The 18,561-nt window shown below is 36.7% G+C and overlaps 1 protein-coding gene across 2 annotated transcripts; it reads left to right on the forward strand.

Annotated features, from left to right (window-relative positions):
* The first annotated feature begins 4,829 nt into the window (after positions 1–4,829).
* On the forward strand, positions 4,830–15,107 carry LOC111945793 (granulocyte-macrophage colony-stimulating factor receptor subunit alpha-like). Of its 2 annotated transcripts, none has more exons than XM_086880702.1 (9): positions 4,830–4,952; positions 9,563–9,692; positions 9,784–9,959; positions 10,705–10,844; positions 11,472–11,510; positions 12,256–12,397; positions 12,947–13,037; positions 13,660–13,741; positions 14,615–15,107. In XM_086880702.1, exons 2-9 carry the CDS (start codon positions 9,565–9,567, stop codon positions 14,690–14,692), a joined length of 876 nt encoding a protein of 291 aa, XP_086736828.1. In that variant the 5' UTR covers positions 4,830–4,952; positions 9,563–9,564; the 3' UTR covers positions 14,693–15,107. The 2 variants fall into 2 exon arrangements, with proteins under 2 accessions (XP_086736828.1, XP_086736829.1); XM_086880703.1 differs by lacking the exon at positions 4,830–4,952 and adding an exon at positions 5,996–6,104.
* Positions 15,108–18,561: the final 3,454 nt, after the last annotated feature.

Consider the following 18,561-nt stretch of genomic DNA (forward strand, 5'->3'; position numbering starts at 1 on the left):
GTGAAATGCTAACATTGATCATCTCCTATTAGATCAGACCTGTAATTACATGGCTGAGTTTTGGACATGTCCTTTGAACATAAAGATTAGCCAAATCAGGAAAATTTGTTGTCAACAGGTCAGTAAAGAAGGCTGCTAAACCTGAAAAGGACATGTCAGTGTGGTGAAGATGGACTGCAGTCAGACTTGAGATCTTTTCTGCTTCTAAAGAAAAATCAACTTCTACAGCTAAAATCAAACTTGCTTTAATAGAATGACTACCCTCAAAATGGATGGAAAGCATACTAAGATCTATTCAGTATTGCTGGTTTAAAAGCACTGTATCATTTCCAACACATCTCATAGGAAAAACTACAGCAACTTGAAAAATATAGGACAAATAGTTGTTGAAAGACCTGAAAGAAAACAAAAAAAAAGGAAAGAAGAATTTCCTTGGATACTGTACCTCACAAACTTGAACAATGAATCAACATCTAAGAATAAAGTATCTCAAATGCAAAACTTCACTATTAGAAAATGATAAGCCCAAGTCTTCTATGAAACACAGAAAGGTAGAGGAAGTACATAATTTATTTACTTCCTCAATATTTTCTCACACAAAATTCAGAGTAGCTTAGTCTGGAAGCAACTTCAGCACAATTCTCCATGAGTAAGAGTACAACACTGAGTGAATGGGAAAGGATTTAAAGTACTTATTAAAGCAGAACCACAATTTCAGATTGATGCTTATCATCTTTCTAGGAATAATCAGGTATATGTCATTGTAATTTAAAAGGCAAAGGAATTCTGTAATGAAGAATTTTCCGTCTTTTCTGCTCAGATGTTTTTTATCTACACAAATCAAGTTCAGCTATCATTATTTTCAGTGGAAAGAAATACACTCTGATAAAACGTGTCCCTTATGGTGTTCATTTGCACCCAGAAAGAATCAATTTCTTTTCACAGAGTCTATAATGAGCACAGGATCATGCAACTAAATTATAGGTGAATACAATATGCAGTTTTAATCTACACTTCCAAAATAGATGACATCTTTGAAGTCTTGTTTAACATCCACTGTATGGAGCTTTAATTCTGGAAAAAAATACTAAATATTAAAATAAAATAAACTATTAAAATAAAATAAAATCTAGGATTAGGAGTTAACAATGTAGCTAAAAACTTTTATCTAAATCTGATATAGAAATTGGCTGAATAGAAACCATCTAGCACAGTTTTGAGTATTAAAAAGTAGGCATTCTTTATTGCAGCATGCTGGTCATCCCGAGGGTATTTCCTCTTATCAAGTGTGCTGATTATCAGGTGAGCAGAGATTGTATCATACACACTGATTACACATTCATTAGATATCCCCACCCCCTTGATTTTATTTTACATGATCACACCCCTTATGTCCTTACGTCCTTACATGGTTCTTTGGGCTCTGTTTTCAATGCCTGGTGTCTTTTTTAGGTGGCTGTTCCTCAATCTCTGCATTTGAGTAAGCACACTACAGTTCTGCATAACTTCTGCTTTGCCAATCTTGCAGAGCTGGGCCGGCATCCTGCCTGCATTTTACATGATTTCTGTCTGCCTAAGTTACATCCTTTATCTATTTCTCCAAGGCTGTGTTCTTCTGTTCTACCGTCCTTGATAAGAGTAAGATGCTGTTCTGTTCTACTGTCTTTATCAAGTGAGGAAAATGCTGTTTTGCCTTACTGTCCTTATCAAAACTATTTCCAATTTTCCACTTTTTTAACAATTTGTTGTACACAGAGAAAAAGGCTGAGGTGAAATGTTAACACCACAATAAATATGCACTTTGGTAGGAGACTGGATTTAGGTTTCAAATTGTAGTAGACTCCATCTCCCATGTGGATTATTGCCAGATACAATTCTCTGAGAAATAAACTATTTTTTTTTTCCTGCAATGAATATATTAACCATGTAGTTTATTTGTAGTTTTCTGTAGCTTTATTGCCCCAACCTGGGAGCAAGACCTTGTTAATTCCATGAATTTTACACGTGCCCATTCCTCAAGCCTCCCTCTAGATAACATCCCCTCCCTCTAATGCAACAACTGCACCACTCAGCCTGGTGCCATCCACAAGCTCACTGAATCCCACTTGATCCCACTGGCCTTGGCACTGCTGAAGAGGTAAAATAGTGCTCAGCCAAGCATGGACCTTTGTGGGACACCACTCCTTACTGATTTCCACTTGGGCACTGAGGCACTGACTGTCTTTGGATGAGCCCATCCAGCCATCTAACCATCCATCCGTCAAACTGATGTCTCTCCAACCTAGTGGCAAGACCAATGAGGGGCACCATATCAGAGGACTTAATAGGAGGGATTTACATGGGGATGATTTGAAATTGAGTTTGAAATGTGTGAGTAGAAATGTGGTCTAGAGTTTAATGCATGGAATAACCCAAGGCTGCTACTTACAGAAAATTTTCCTTCTGAAATTAAGGTGTGTTTTTTAAGTATTTGCAAGGGGGGGCGTGGAATTAAAGCAGAATAAAACACACACAAACCAAATAACAGAATGTCTAAATAAGGGATGACTGAGTGCCATCAAGAAGCAAAATTATGCCCTCAAAAATCTCCAAATGGCCTTCATGTCTTGTGTAGGCAATGCCTTGCTGCTTTCCAGGCCCAGTGAGTAATCAGCCTTTGTTACTCAGTAAGATTCTCAAAGTGGCCACATGGTGGTAGCCTATGATCAGGCACAAACAAGCTGAACCATGAAAATAAAGGAAATGAGGAGGAAAATTAATACTTGTAAACAGAAATAAATGTCTGCATGAGTCATCGCCACACAGTGAGGACCTGAGCTTTAATTCATCTTTTAGGTATTGTGATATCCAGAACAAGACTGTCAAGTGTACCTACTGGCTAGCCCCATACAGAGATATGCTGTGTTTGAGCTCTGCCTTCTTAAAGTCAAATTCATATCTAGCAAACTTCTGCTTACACTTTCCTTCCTGTTTCTTGATACCTCACATAAAGGTGACTGGTTTAAAATAGATTAGATGAGAGGAAGAATATCAGAAATGAATTAAAGGTTCTCTTTTGATTATTAACCTCTTCATTACTTTAACTGCAATGTTCACTCTTGGCATTAACTATAAGGAAGTCTAAATGCAGGCTGTGGAATTCTTATGTTTTAAATTAAAGGCTACAAATCTATTCATATAGAAGTTGTAAAATTATTCTGGTTTTAAGAAGAATACAGATTGACTCAAAAAGCCTGTGGTAAAATGTGCTGGTCTTGAAAAGGATGCCTTTTGACCACTCTGGCATGCAACTGCCCTCCCTTTCATTAAGAAAATCAAATTAAATCATCCTTCAGACTGCACAGCAGCTAAGGAGAAAGTCATCATCAGGTTGTCTGGCTTGGTGAAATCATCCACATCTAGGTCAAGGACTGATTATGAAACTCCAATTGAAAAGACTGGGATGCTTGTGTAGAATTCCAAATCCTCTGCAGAGGTGATCTTGGGTATAATCCTAAATCTTACATTCCATACAATTAATTAAATTGCCTACATTGAAACTAATAGAATGTTGTTTACTCTGTATATATATATTGAAGATTCCAACTTTTCTAATCTTTATGAAAAAAAAAATATTAAGTAAAGTTACTTGAAAATTAATTAAGACTTTTATTCCAGCTCAGTTTCAGGTAACATAATTCACTGTGGCAGTTCCACCATCATCCAACTTCTCTAGTGCTGGGACTCAGGGTTCCAAGAATAATTCTGTTCTGAGAACAGAACAGAGTCCAGTTTCAAGAATTACAGGAAATGAGTAGTTACAAAAGTCTTGGTATTATCACAGTCTTCCAGCAGACCTCTTTCAATTCCTCTACAGAGAGCAATTAGAAATCCTTACTTCTGCAGGTCCTGAAATGAAATGTCATAGCAGGGTACATGATAATGTCCTGCTGTTTACTCTATGAATAAAATTGAGGAATTGAGCCCTAAAGAAGAGGAAATATCTCAAGAACCATCCCATACCTAGCCCTCCTCTGCCCAGAAGAGCAACAAGAACAAAGACTGTTGGGAATGAAGATGTACAAGATACAGACAAACAGAAGGAGAGCAGATTTTATATTATTTACCACTCTACCAGTGAGATATAACTACCAAAGAGAAGTACACTCAATGAACATTATAACTAATTTAATTTAAATGCTGTTTTAATTTAAATGCTTTAATGACTCCATTTTCCTGATAAAAAATATTTGAAGATGAGGAAGACTGGGGGCTCTGTACTCAGACTGTGCTATGGACTACATGAAAAAGCAGGTTCTGTGCTTCTCAGTTCCAGGACACCAGCACAGACAAGTGACATACTGCTAATTTGGTACACTCAGGACATTTCAAACCTACAGAAGCTTCCCCTGATCTGTGCTTTGAATTCACCCACCCCAGAAACATGTGTACACAAAGCAGAAAGGTTGTTGAGACTGGTGACATGGTTTTTTACCCACCTATGGGGAATGAGGCTGGCTAGTGCAAAGCTGGGAGCAGCTCTTCTGCAGGCCAGAGCAGGGGGCTGATGCTCCTGTACAGGGCAGCATCCCTAAGCAATAAGCAGAAAACAGTGGCGTGGCTTGAGGCAATGATACCTGACCTACACCTGAGCCAGAAGGAAAACCTGGGTTCATCTACCTTTCAGGTGGTGCCCTGTACAAACTTCTGTATGAAAAATGTGTGACAGAAATGACTGAAAATTATGTGAATCAAGAAATGAAGAGGGTGCCACTCTGTTGTGACCTATTTGTCTCCCAAGGCAGGGAGTGACCCTGCTTCTCCCCATGGTTTAACGGAAGTGAGGATAAGGGAAATGAGGCAATGAAATCACATTGTCAAAGCATGCAAAAACCAAGGCAAAGTCATAGTTTCTATCCTTTTTGTTCTCCATTACTCTAAGAACCAAAGGGAAACAGGTCTTCAAGGAGGAGGTAGGTTTAATTTTGTCGGTTTTTCTTTTCTATTTTTTTTTTTCTGTTTCTCTGTTACTTAACTCCAAAGGAGCTAGGCAAGGAAATACTGAGTTTTGTCATTTCTGCTAGTTTTAATGTTAAAATAACCGTGATGGATGGATAGACACTACCTGATAGCAAGTGCCTGCTTCACTCTGATGAATGTCTTAACCAGTATTTTGATGGCATACTTTTTATAAAATATTAAAATAATTGTGTTTATATTTTAAAGTTTGCAGTGTTCCCAGTGTTACTGGCCTCATCCACATAGCAGTATTTTGTTAGGCTAAACCTGAATTACTGAATTGGAGAGCCTGTGTCACTTTCCCTTGAAAACACAGTCAAATTGGAAACGTTTGGATTTTAGGTCTTTCCATCCATAGAGTAAAATCACTAAATGGAGTGAACTCTTTTAGGACTACTGCATTTAGACACCAGTAGAATGGAAGTATGTCAGCATCCTTTCTCTTTCACGATTTTAATACTTTAGAAGATTTCATATACACAATTCCCTGAGAATGCTTCAGGAATACAGGCATAATTTTACCTTCATAGCACATCCTACATGGAAGCATATTTTCATATTTTCATTTCATATTTTCCAGCTGACAAAAATATCTTTCAAACTCTTTCAGAGTCACAGCTGGGAAATGAACCTCAGAGGTCTAGTGTAATGTACTGTACTCAACACAGACTTCCCCTTAACAGAAAATAGTCCTATTAAAAACAAAGTATAAGTTTTGGGGGGCTTTTTAGGCAGTTTTTATTCTCATCTAAACACCTCTCCAGTCAGCCTAGATGAGATTAGACACAGCAGTAGCATTTCAGCTTCTGAACTCATAACTACCCCTCTGGAAGGGTGTTAGGGTTCAGGCATCTCTGAGAAATAACTTGTGCTGTAGCACAGATTCTAGCAGCAGCCCATTTTCATAGAAACTTTATAAACAACTTGACAAGAAGGAAACAACTTCACACAGAAATACTTTCGTTTTCCTAAAGATTTTCATCAATAATCTGCACAGGAACTCTTTGAGATGTAAAAGGAAGTTTGAAACATCTCTGGGAAAAACAATACCGTTCTTCTACTGCAACTGTTTTTCCAAAGAGAAGCAGCACATGATACTTGCACAGGTATAAGAATGAAGAGAAAAAGACATTTTCAATTATAACTTTTCAATGAAGAAAATAATAGTGGCAGTATTTTTTGTTTAGTAATTACGTATGAATTCCAGATGGTGCAAGAAAGGAAAGGAACAAGTCCTCTTGGATTTAGCTGACAAAGGTGGATAGCTCAGAATTAGAGAGATTCCTCTGGGCTATTTGTTTGGTGAATGACAAAAAATTAAATATAGTGAAGCTTTCATTCATCTTGTACTAGACTAGATTGAATAAACTGTGTCTAAAGTAGCTGTTTTTTTCCAGATAGTGTTAAGGCAGTATAGAATTACTGGTTCCCCTATGAGCATCTATACAGCTTTTCAGTATGGGTGAGACAAACTCCACCTCACACCTAACAGCATCTTCAGAGTTAGGTTGAAAGGTTAAAGTAATTGAATTTTTTTTTTTTTGTTTGTCTGTTTTTTTTAATTTCCAGTATCAAGTATGTTATTTAACATCTTTTATAAAGCATCTGATCAATTATGTCTAAGAGTCAACAGTTTATGCATTTTTTTAATTGAAGAATCAGTGAATAAAAGTAAAAAATTCTGTTGGGCTCAAGACCCAAAGGTGAGATCCTGTCCTTCCCTGCTAGTAATGTCACTAACCACAAGTGATTGCAGAGTCACATTTTCTTCTCTCTGATGTTTTTCTGAAGCTAAGGTGCCTACATTGTTTCTGATGTCTGCCCAAGAGATGGAGATCATCTACGTTGACAAAATAGACATAAATATACAAGCAAACAAAAAAAAAAAATAAATTAAAGCACTCTGTGTACTTGAAATAGTGGATTTTATGCAGTTGTGTGCAATCATTGTCACATCTCAGTTAAGTATCTTACCTTTTTTATGAAAAGGATGTGAAAGATTTTAAATATATCTAAACATAGTAAAATATGTTATTTGTTTCTGAAAAAAAAGATGCTTCAGAGGATATTAACATACTTGCATATGTATTTTACTATAAACCATCAAATAATACAGGAGGCAGTTCAGAAGGATGAGTACTATACAGAGAAACTAAACTTTTTTTTGCATTAGAACTCACAGAATAGACTGATAAGCATATGGTCCTACCATTTTTTAAAGAAATATACATATGTAAGTGACAAATATGGGACATTTCAAATAGGAGTGGTTAAGCAAAAAGACACTAGGAAAACTCAGCTAGTCCTTAGTATAAACTGGAGGCAGAAAAATCTCAGTATCTCTTTGAAATAATGTGAGATGAAAGTGTCATGAATACTTAGATCTATTCCAGGTATTGCTAAAAATAAAAAGGTAACACTGACAGTGTTGGATTAATAGAGTATGCTCAAAAATAATCATTACAGAAAGGGTAGTGGTATTTATATATTTTGCTACGTTTTCTTTGGCATAACCACAGAAATATGAATAAATAAAAAATCAAAAATAAATTCCCTAAAACCTTGGGAAAATGGTCTAGTTAGCAACAGGTATAGAGAGACTCATATTCACAGCATATGCCTGAATATTTCCTTTGCTGTTGAACACTTCAACTGCTTGTTGGCCCACACAGGAACCAGGTTGTGAACTGATTTAAAATCAGAATAACCCTTTTTATCTTTAGATTTACAGCATTGCTAAAGGCTTGAAGAAGCTCATCTCTCTAAGACCCTTGCACAGCACCTGTGATCATACTTCAGACTGCTGCATTTACCCAGCAATTTCTTCATGGGAAGACAATTTCTCTGTTTGTTTTGTAAATGAGGAAGTGAAGTGCACAGACTGGGTTGGCCCTGGGCCATAAAGTGAATCTGTGGCAGACCAGAGATCTGATCCAAACTCACCATCACCTCATCACAGTACTGTAATCACTGAACTCTTAAAAATAGTTTGTTAAGTATATATAAACTTACACATAAATTGGGTGTAAACAACCCTATTCTGAGAGCTTTGATACCTCTAGTGACCAAGTATGGGTCAGTGTTTATTACAGCTACAGAAATAGTTTAGGCAACTCTTTTCTTAGTTGCTAGCCCACACTGTCATCTCAGATGAGCTTGTTCTACTACTTCTGATAGAGGATGAAAAAAAATAAACAACCAAAAAGAAAAAAACCCAAACCCACAAACAAAAAACAAAACAAATCAAAACAAAACACTACTGAGAGGAGCATTAGTTGTAAAGATGGTCACTTGTTCAAAACTACTCACTACAGGGCCCTACAAGGGGGCAGGATGGAATCAGGCAGGATGGGGAAGGACAGAGCATGCTTAGGCTAACACTGCCATTGAAAGAAATGCTGCTGAACCAAGCACTTGAAAAAGTTTTAACCTTCCTTCTGGAAGAGAAAAATATTTCTAGAAATCCAGGAGCACTCTGACAACTTTCTCTTTAAAAATTCCTCTTTTCTTTTTCCAAAGATGAAAGAATCAGATTTGGAGATTTAAGGCTAACTAGAGAGGTAAATGCAAAGCTTGTGTGTGTGGTGCTTAAACTCTTAAACTCAATGAATAAGGGTTGGATTGGTCTTGGAGAGCTGTGGCCCACTCCTTCAATTCACAATGACAGCTGTTGAGGTTGTTATTATTGTTATTATTATTATTACATGTTATTATTTCCTATTGGAGATCTTACCTTTTGGTAGGGGAGGAACACACAAGGAATTCATTCAGGTTGAGAGCATAGGCTGTGAGTTAACTTAAGCAAGCCATAAACTTCTGCTTAAGCTTTGTCCTGTTTTTTACACTAATTATATGGATATTCAGGCCTGTTTTTACACTAAATTTTACACTAATTATATGGATATTCAGGCCTGTTTCTGTCAAATTCGGTGCTAATAAGATTCTTCCTATCCTTGAATTCTAAGTACTGGAAAAGATAAACAGCCAGTTTCAATATCTAATTGAAAAATATATCATTCTCTCTTTGAAATTGTATCACTTCTGCAGGGATTAACTGCTGGAGGCTAAGCAGTGTCAGGGTTAGACTGTAACCAGCCAGTTGTCACACTGAAGAAAGTGGTGGACATCTCATTTAAATTATTAGGGCTTTATAACCACAATTCAGAGCACTTAAGCACAGCAGAAAGAATTTTGCCATCCTGCTCATGGCTGTGGAATTTACATTCCACTGTAGACTGGGCCTCAGCTAAACAGGAGATCTAAACAGAGGACACCACGGTGACTGTCTCTGTTATTAACTTTCACTAAGTCCCTGTGCTTGGGTTGATTAAATACTCAGTTAAAACCCAGTCACATCTATGGCTTCTGGAACAATGACTGATAATCCTCATGGCTCAAGGCAAGTAAAATCACTGCCAACTTCAAGTAAGGACAAAAGCACAAGATTGAAACAATAGACAGTTGGATTTGCCAAGCAGGTAGTTAAAAATGGCTAAATGACCTTGCAAAGAGCAGTTATTCAGGCTTTCTGCAGAGTGGAAATGGGATCTTTCTGTGTTTGCAGGCATGAATGGGACAGCCATTGAAAATTTTGTCTGTGTCATTTTTAATGTTTCCTTCATGAACTGTACCTGGCATGTGGGCAGGACTGCTACAGAAGATACCCAATACTTCCTGTACTGGAGGCCCTCAAAGTAAGTAGGTCCACTTGAATATTGGGAATTTTGATTTGTGGTTGGACATGTGACATTGTCATTTTTTTTTAATACAATATTTCATGTAAAGGAATGAAGATGTCACAGAATGCCAAAATTACATCAAAGATAACTTTGGAAGGCACACAGGATGTCAATTTCAAAACGTGACAATAGAAAATAAATATGCTTATTTCCTGGTAAATGGGTCCAGAAGCGGACAAAACATTCAGTCATATTGGAAGAATATATGGCTGTACCAAATTGGTAAGCAATTTTTTTGATTTAATTTCCAGTTATATGTTAAAAGGATTAATAATTCATCCCTGGGAAAAAACATACATTTTAAAAATACTGCTCCCTATAACAGGTTTGGGTTTTTTGGTTTTTTTTCCTTTTTCTCAGTCCTAAAGTACAAAAATTGATAAAAACTAATGAATACAGAAACAATCTGGAATTATAGGTCAGAAAATTTTGAACATTTCTGTCAAATATTTATTCTCTGAGAGAAAGGTACCATCTTTTAGAATTAACTAGCTAAGGACTCCTGAGTGGGACTATCTAGATGTTGATCTTATTATCTTATAATGCTGTTCCTCCACATAATGAAAAGAACCAGTTACCTTAATGCTGTGACCAAAAACTTCCCTTTTTTTAAGGGAAGAATGCTAATAAAAAATTCTGTTTAGTTTGAATACAGTATTAAAAAAAAAAACCCTTAAACCCAATAAATAAAACCAAACCTGCATAAATCATATGCTGAATTCAGTAAAATGTAATAAGTGGCTTGTGTTTTAGTTTTCCTTACTGTTGCAGCTCGTGTTCCAGGCCCCTCAACTGAAATATTAAATTAGGGGGTCCTGCTTCAGAATATGGGGACAATATAGAAATTCTGCTAAAGTTGCATTACATATTTTTAGATCAGTTGCTTGAACATCTACCCATATTTTTAAAATGGCAGAGTGAAGAGAGCTGTTACTAATCAATAGTATTTCTGATTATATTATTGTAGAAAAACTCACCCCTCCATTAAATGTCACAGTGAACTGTACAGAAGCTTCTCATAGTTGCAATATTTGGTGGCAACCACCTCGCACAAGTCATGTGAAAAAAAGCAGCTGTTTCAAATATGAAATTGCCATAGAAAACAAGGTAAGAATAATTATGACATTTAAGAGTGGTTTTTTTGTCTCTATTTCCACACATAATGCCATACAACCAGCACTCTCTTCTCATCCTCTCCTTTTGAAATCTTGGATGAATATGGAAAGTAATATTACATCCTTCAAAAGTAAAGTTGAAAATATTTCTCAGAATATTTGTGAACTTCTTGTTCCAACAGTAAAAAATTAAAAATATTAAAAAAAAAAAGGAGACATGACTTAGTTAAATTTAATGTTTAAGAATCAAAATATACACAGTAAAGAAAAAAAATGGAAAAAACATTGTCCAAGTTTATTCGTAAATTTTAGATACTTTTTTTTAACAATTAAAATGTAAACATGTTGTCAACTTGAGCCTTTTTCTTTTGTTATTTAGTGCTTTGATATTCAGCTCTGAAATAAAATTTAAATGGTACAATATTCCAGAGCATCAGTGGGAAGAACAAAACCACTCAGTGGAAAAAGAGCTTAAATTTTCACAATCTTTAAAAGAAGGCATTTTAAATATTACATAAACCTTTTCTTTATGAAAATCAAACATTCATGAGAGAAGACCCTTTATTATATAGTAACAAAAATAATAATCCTAAAAATTAAACTTTTCTCTTGTTGCTAGGCTGATGTTGAGAAAAAAATCAAAACTGCATCTAAAAGAGTAAGTCTGTATTAATCTTACATTTATGCTGTATGAAATTACTTCTGTATTAACCAAATTGGTTTGGTTTCACACTACCTGTTTCAATGTACTACACATGCTCATAATTGATAAGTTTCCTAAATCTGAAGTTTAAAACTGTTGTTTATAAAACTTGGTACAAAACCACCTGCACATGTGGAATTTGATATTACTTCACATAATCTTCCATTTTACATTCTTTTTTACTTCCTAGCAGATTCACATATATGTAAAAACACGGATCATGATTCTGTGTAACACAAAAAATGTGAAGAATTTTTTCTTTTTTAATACTATCTGGAAAGGATTGAGATGTAAGAGGCAAGAAAATGTTACCTCAAAGACTAAGTCAACATAAAGATGGCAGGAAAAAAAAAAGTCAACTTTTTACTTCTGTATAATCTGGCTATCGAACTCTACTTCAGTTTTGAAAACATCCACTGTAATGAACAGATCATTAGAGAATTTTTTCCCTAAAGTCCCATTGCTTAGCAAATTCTAAGGAGCCAGGGAAGCATACAGCAAATTTCATCTTCATATTACCCAATGATAAAAATGTTCAAAAAAGAGGAACTAAGATGAAACAATACTAAGGGATATTTCACTACTTACTATTTCACTCTAGTCTGGCCACAGAAACATTACATAAATACAAAATATACAATTTTATCATAATTATATAAAAATAATACCAAAATTCTCATTCTACTTATTTTGCATTTAGGAAGAAATAGTTGAAAATAATTCCTACCTCTATGAAAGCTTCAGCTCAGGTAAAAGGTACAGCATCAGAATCAGAGCAACAGATGCGGGCTTTTGTTTGGTAAGCCCAAACTGGGGAGAGTGGAGTATGCCTGTGGAATTTGGTAAGAATCAAAATCCCTTTATAATCCCTTTGTGCAGTTATTACCTGTCTGCCTCATTTTTTGCTTCATGCTTACAGATGTAAACACATTGATAATTGAACCTTAATTTGTTAGGACAAAGAGAGTTGAAGAATTGCCGTATCTCTTAATCTTAGGGAGTTCTCCAGTCATTCTTGGGAGACAGTTCTTCTTGCACAGGGAGAGTGAACAAAGCAGACCTTTTTGAGCTCTGTTGCCAGCTGTTTTACTTCTCCAATCCTTGTTCCTGACTTTATAAACTCCTTTTTCCTGCTGTTGCTCTCTGCCACCTCAGATATTTAAATACTCTGCAGGACTCAGGTCCTCAGGTATCAGGTTCCTGCGGACAGTCCACAAACTGTTCAGCCATTCTATTCCTTTGCATGCTGCAGGGCAGTGAAGTGCTGAGCTAAAGAAGTCATCCTTTCATACAGTGCTTGACACCCTGATGCAAAACAGGTTGCACATAGCTGCGCTATCATTCATGTCCTGTGATGCTAACCAACATTTTGATGATTGCTTGATTTTCAGGAACACAACAACTTACACCTACTTCATCATATATGCTATTTCTGATACCAGGGCTGGCAGCAGGCCTCGCATTTTTCATCTGCATGACAGTGTAAGCCTTATTTCTTGTGCAAAATTTTTATTCTATAGTTGAAATAACACTTTTTTTCCCCAACAGAAAATTTCTGGCTTCTTTTTAAAAGGAGAAAAGGGAGGGAGAAAATTGACACTGAGCTACACTAGGAATAATCTGCTGGATGTTCCTCAAGTGTGCTTTGTATACTTCTGATTCCCAACTTTCTTATCCTTGATATATATCATATTAATATAATCACTTGATTATATTAATCAAGTGATTAATATAACACAACGCTTTCCAATACTGGTACAAGGCCTTATATCAGCACCTCTTTCCTACCATCAGACCCTGTAATGCAGATGTGTGCTACATGAAATTTTTTCCATGTTTTGACATTTCCTTTCCACATACTCAAAAAAGCAACTTCCTATGAAGTCTTAGTAAGTCATAAAATAAATTATTGTCGTCCAAATTCTGGACAACAAAATTATAACATTGTATTCAGCCTATGTAATTTTTAGCTCCTTTGGAATTAGAAGAGCACTACTTATGTCTCAGAGGAATAAAATAGTACCTCAGGAGCATTATTATATAGAATGTGTTCATGCATTTGCAAACTAAGTCTTTTTTTCACCAAACCTTTTTGTCACCGTAGAAGAGCTTATTTGAAAAAAACATCCGCTTCAGTACCACGGCCAAGAGACCCATTCCATGAGCCCTCTCCAGCGGCCTTCCAGGTATGCTTCATACTCTAAATTTTGTGCCCTAAATTTAAAAATTTAGTCTCAAATCTATGACCTAACTGTCAGAAAGATGCACGCAAGCAAGAATCAATTTTCTTTCTTGTTCTTGGAATATGGACAAAGTCCATCTGCAAATTACTTATTTTACCTTTTCCATTATGAAATAATTGTCATCTCTCTACCTGGGGCATTGGACAAAATACAGTTTCACCTTGCTCTCCCTATAAACCATATGCTGTCACTAAAACAATGCTGAGCATAAGTTTCTCAGCACAATAACAATGCAGAATCAGATAGGGAGAGAAAGGATCTTCAGTAGTTTTGCCATGTTAGTATTTGGTAATGATGCTGAAGGAGGTAGAAGTTTCCAGGGTATGGTAAGCAAGAAAACAGAGCAGAATGGTGACAGGTGCTAAATTTTGTGGAATGCTGGAATGACTCATGAGAAGGAACAAACAGACAAACACTGAAGGAACTGCCCTTCTAGAGAGCATGTTTGCTGCAATTTGCAAAGTCTTTAGGTTGGCTACAGGCAGGTCTGGAAGACAAAATTTGTCTGCAGGAACACACTGAATTACTGGTGAGCCTTCATAAATCCTTTTCATTTTTCTTCCTTCATCATGTTAACTTTTCTATGCTTTAAAAGATGATTTTTCCAGATTTTTAGTTGAAAAGTCTTTGTTCTTTGGAAGCTATATGGAGGGAAGATCTAGTCATGTCTACTTTGGTCTTCTAATTGTCAGAGTCCTGCTACAGGTTTTATACAATAAATAACAAATTTGAATGACAGGAGATTGATAAGTCATGACCTTGTGACTAATCTCATGCATGAAACACTAACAAAATGTTATATTCTTCCTTTACTAGACAGAATATATGAATCTATTAAAAAAACAAGAAACTGAAGAAATAATAGATATTGAAGAAGTGATGGAATGCAAGTGAAATGAGAAACTTGGTTTTTTTCAAGCATATACACCTTGTTGGCAAAAATTAAGAAGTTTTTCATATCCTCTCACTTCTGGAAGCAGGGAGAAGAGCACTGACTGTAGAGTCAATTCCCCAAGATCTTATCTCTAAAAGCCTCCATGTATTTGGTTGCATTTTCTATGAACAGTTAAGTTTTGAATATTTCTGGTTTTTATTGTGATGAACATCACAGTATTTCATAAAAAAAAAAAAAATCAGTATTGCTTTGGAAGTTATACTGTTTTTCAACACCATGCAAAATAATAAGTAAGAACAACCAAGCTTAAGGGGTTTAAGGCTTAAGGAGATTCAGGATCTCCATTGGTTTAGTGTCTTGAAAAATGTACAGCCATTCTGAAATTGTGATCACAAATAAAATTTGACATCTGTATGAATGTCCATTGTATGAAGGTCAGCCAAGCCTATTAAGAAAGATCACTTGCTCACAAAAAGTGAGTACTATTAAAGAGTTCAGGATACAGTTTTCCCATAACTCTATTTGTTGCCTCCCATTTTTCATCCCTTCCTTCTGTGTTAGATGAAAGAATGAATTAATACATGATTGCTAACAGGTAGCAGATGTACACATGTATATCTATTGAGTGTGAAATGTTGGAAATTGAACTTTTGAATTCTCCAGCAGAAGTCTGCCACTTGCTAATTGCAAAAGTTACAAGCTAGTTGTGTGCTCTTATAACATCTGGATGAAACAGAAGCATAACAGCCTGAATCCTCCAATTAATAAGGAGATATGAGAGAAAACCCTCAATTTCGGAGCTAATCACATATTCTGACCTTCCAGTTCCATGAAATTCAATGAGTCAGTCCCACCCTGGCAGCCAGGAGGGCCAACCTTGTCCTGGGCTACATCAGACACAGCATGGCCAGCTGGACAAAGGAGGAGATTGTCCTGCTCTGCTCTGGAGCAGCCTCACCTCAAGTCCAGTGTGAAGCTTTGGTTGCCACAACATAAGATATAAAGCCATTCGAGAGAGTCCAAAGAAGGGATGGCTACAAAGATGGTGGAGGGCCTTAAGGAGAAGCTGTATGAGAAACAGCTGAAGTCATTTGGTCCGTTCAGCCTGGAGGAGACTGAGGAGAGACCTCATTGCAGTCGAAAACTTCCTCGAGAGGGAAAGCAGAAAGGCAGGCACTGGTCATTCTTTGGTGACCAGTGACTGGACCCAAGGGAATGGCCTGAAGTTGTGTCAAGAGAGGCTTATGTCGGGTATTAAGAGAATGTGGTGGTTAAGAGGGTGGTTGGGCACTGGAACAGCTCCCCAAGGAAAGGGTCTCATCACCAGCCTGACAGAGTTCGAGCAGCATTTGGACAATGCACCCTGTCAGACACACGGTGTGACTCTTGGGGCTGTCCTGAGGAGGTCTAAGAGTTGAACTCAATGACCCTTGAGGGTCATTTCCAACTCAGGCTATGATTCTATAATTCCATCAAGTCTCAAGATGGTTAAAATTACCTCATAAAATCCTATTACGGAAAATAAAGTCCTCTCAGTGATAAAATTCCACTAGACCAGGTTACTGTCAAGAGATCAATGTTGGAACTAAATTTTACTGTGATTCTGTGTTTCTAAATGAGCTTTCAATAAAACCTTATTTTTATTTTCTTTTTAAAACAGAACCAGAGAAGGACCCTCCTACTTAAGTTATAATTGCCAAAAGATAAAAGCACCTGCATTAAGTAGGAAAGCTAAAGCCAAGACCCATTGTAATCCAAAGACAATTAAACAGATCCAGTCTACTGGATCCTCTCCATCCTGCTTGGCACAGAGCTGATCATGGTCATTGGTGCACCCCATACATCCCCACTGCTTTCACTGTGAAAGCTGCTGAGACAGAAAAATCATTAAGAACACTTGTTCACTATCAGCACACTAATGAGAAAACCATAAATCATATCCATGAAACAATGGAGGTGGTAATAGGTGTGGTACTAAGGTATCACTTCCCCATCCCTGGGCAAAGACCCCGAAAATCAGTAGGAAAGGATGGTCAGGCTTTAGAATCTATTAACTAAATACCTTGGATGCTCCAGCAGGAAGAAGTCCTTTATTCTGGTCTCCTATGGCTATTCCTCTGTTCTAGGCTAAAGACTAGAAAGTTCTTGCTGCAAGGAAACAATTAGGGTTCTTGTTTGTATTTTTGTGACATACACAAAAGCTGCAACACATCAGTACAGCAAAACACCAGCCAGTTCTTGTGAACACTCCTATTTTTGTTGGAGCAATAAATTATTCTTCCAGGTTTGTGATTTTTAAGAAATGTTGGTTTGATACTGTTTCTGTAGCAACTTCACTCCCTGTAGAGCCAAAAGTCCATAAACAGCCCTAGTGTCTCTCCCCAGGTTTCTCTTCTCTCCTTTACTCTTTTTTCTCTTTCAGTTTCTCTTTCTTTCCCTTTCTCGTTTCTCATTTTGCTTCCAGCTCCCGGGGAATAGCAAGGCAACTCAAGTTTTCTGGTCTCTGAAAAATGTCAGATTTTGGTAGCATCCTCAGTAGCACCCTCCTTACATGGGAATTTTTAAAATGTGTTTCATTTGTTTGCATTTTTGAAAGGCTTAGGTAAGAAGTTAAGAAGTTAGGTAAGAAGTTGTCCTAAATATAGACAAGAAAAGCTGGGTAGAACAACTCCCTTTCCTGCAAAAACACTACTGTTCTTCTGGGCTGTTTGGATTGTTCTGCTGTATCGATTCCAGTTGAAAAACAAAGCAGCCAAATCCCAAAACCTCAAACTTCCTCACTGTTTCAGAGATACATAATGTGAGAGACCACATAGAAACACCCTGCTTTCCTGCTGCTTTCTCTGCAGGCTCAAGACATCTTCAGAGTGGGAGCATGGAAAAGCTGGCAAATGAAAATTCTGACTTCCTTAATTTTCCAGAGTCCCATTTGACTCTCCATGACACTTCTTATGGCTCTGATTTTATCACTTGGGTACTTTTCACTACCCTTCTCCATGAAACTCAGTATGTTACCACCACAAAATTGTTTTCTTCCGAAGATGAGGACACAATAAACTGTGGGGTTTTACACTCTTTGTGATCAGAAGTCCTTTCTTATGTCTTTACAACACAGACAGTGTTCAAAAAATTATGTACACAGTTATGCATGGAATTCATTTAACCTGGAATTACAGTGAAACTTCTGAGAATGGACTGCTTTTACCTCTGAATAAGTATCATGGGCTCAGACCTGATGTCCAAGCTTTCATTTGCTTTGTCTGTTGGCATCTATAATGTGGTAGTCATAGTGATTCTTACCAAAATGAGATGCTCATTTGACTAAATCTGCTTTTAAGGTAGAATATACACCTATACATATGTGCTTGTTATTCCCAACCTTTTTCTCACAGATATGCTTCAGAAAAACTTGACATACTTTTATTCTCTACTAGCATATGAAAAGAGTGAACATCCATGAATTGGTCCTTATAGAGCCAACATTGCCTTAGATCTTTACCTCTGAAACCACAAAAGACCAGGCACAAAAGACCTGTTGATTCTCTCATGGTTCTTGATTCTATGGATGACTGGAGTTTTTGAAGTTCCAGATGCTTAAAGTGAGTCGTTCATCTCCTCAGTTAACACTGTAACCCCAAGTTATTAACAGATGAGATTAAATGCAAGAGCACAACCACAGAGTGCCTCTTAATTCATTGGTTCTTTTTTCATGCCTTGCTCTATGCTTTTAGTACCACATGTGAGCAGAAGTGAGATAGGTTTGTTTTTGTTTTGTTTTTTTTTTTATTTTGTGGTTGAGAATAATTTTGAGAAACAGTTTCGAATATGATGAGTAGACTTGCTTCACTTCACCTGTTCACTTTTTATG

The sequence above is a fragment of the Cyanistes caeruleus genome, chromosome 3 (genome assembly GCF_971803275.1).
Source record: "Cyanistes caeruleus chromosome 3, bCyaCae1.hap1.1, whole genome shotgun sequence".
NCBI lineage: Eukaryota > Metazoa > Chordata > Aves > Passeriformes > Paridae > Cyanistes > Cyanistes caeruleus.

Excerpts from the sequence above, each read along its gene's own strand:
- LOC111945793 (XM_086880702.1), top strand. The coding sequence starts at position 9,565 with ATGAATGGGACAGCCATTGAAAATTTTGTCTGTGTCATTTTTAATGTT. Across the intron at positions 11,511-12,255 it reads TCAAAACTGCATCTAAAAGA|GAAGAAATAGTTGAAAATAA; the intron begins GTAAGTCTGTAT and ends TTTTGCATTTAG. Across the intron at positions 13,038-13,659 it reads TTTTTCATCTGCATGACAGT|AAGAGCTTATTTGAAAAAAA; the intron begins GTAAGCCTTATT and ends TTGTCACCGTAG.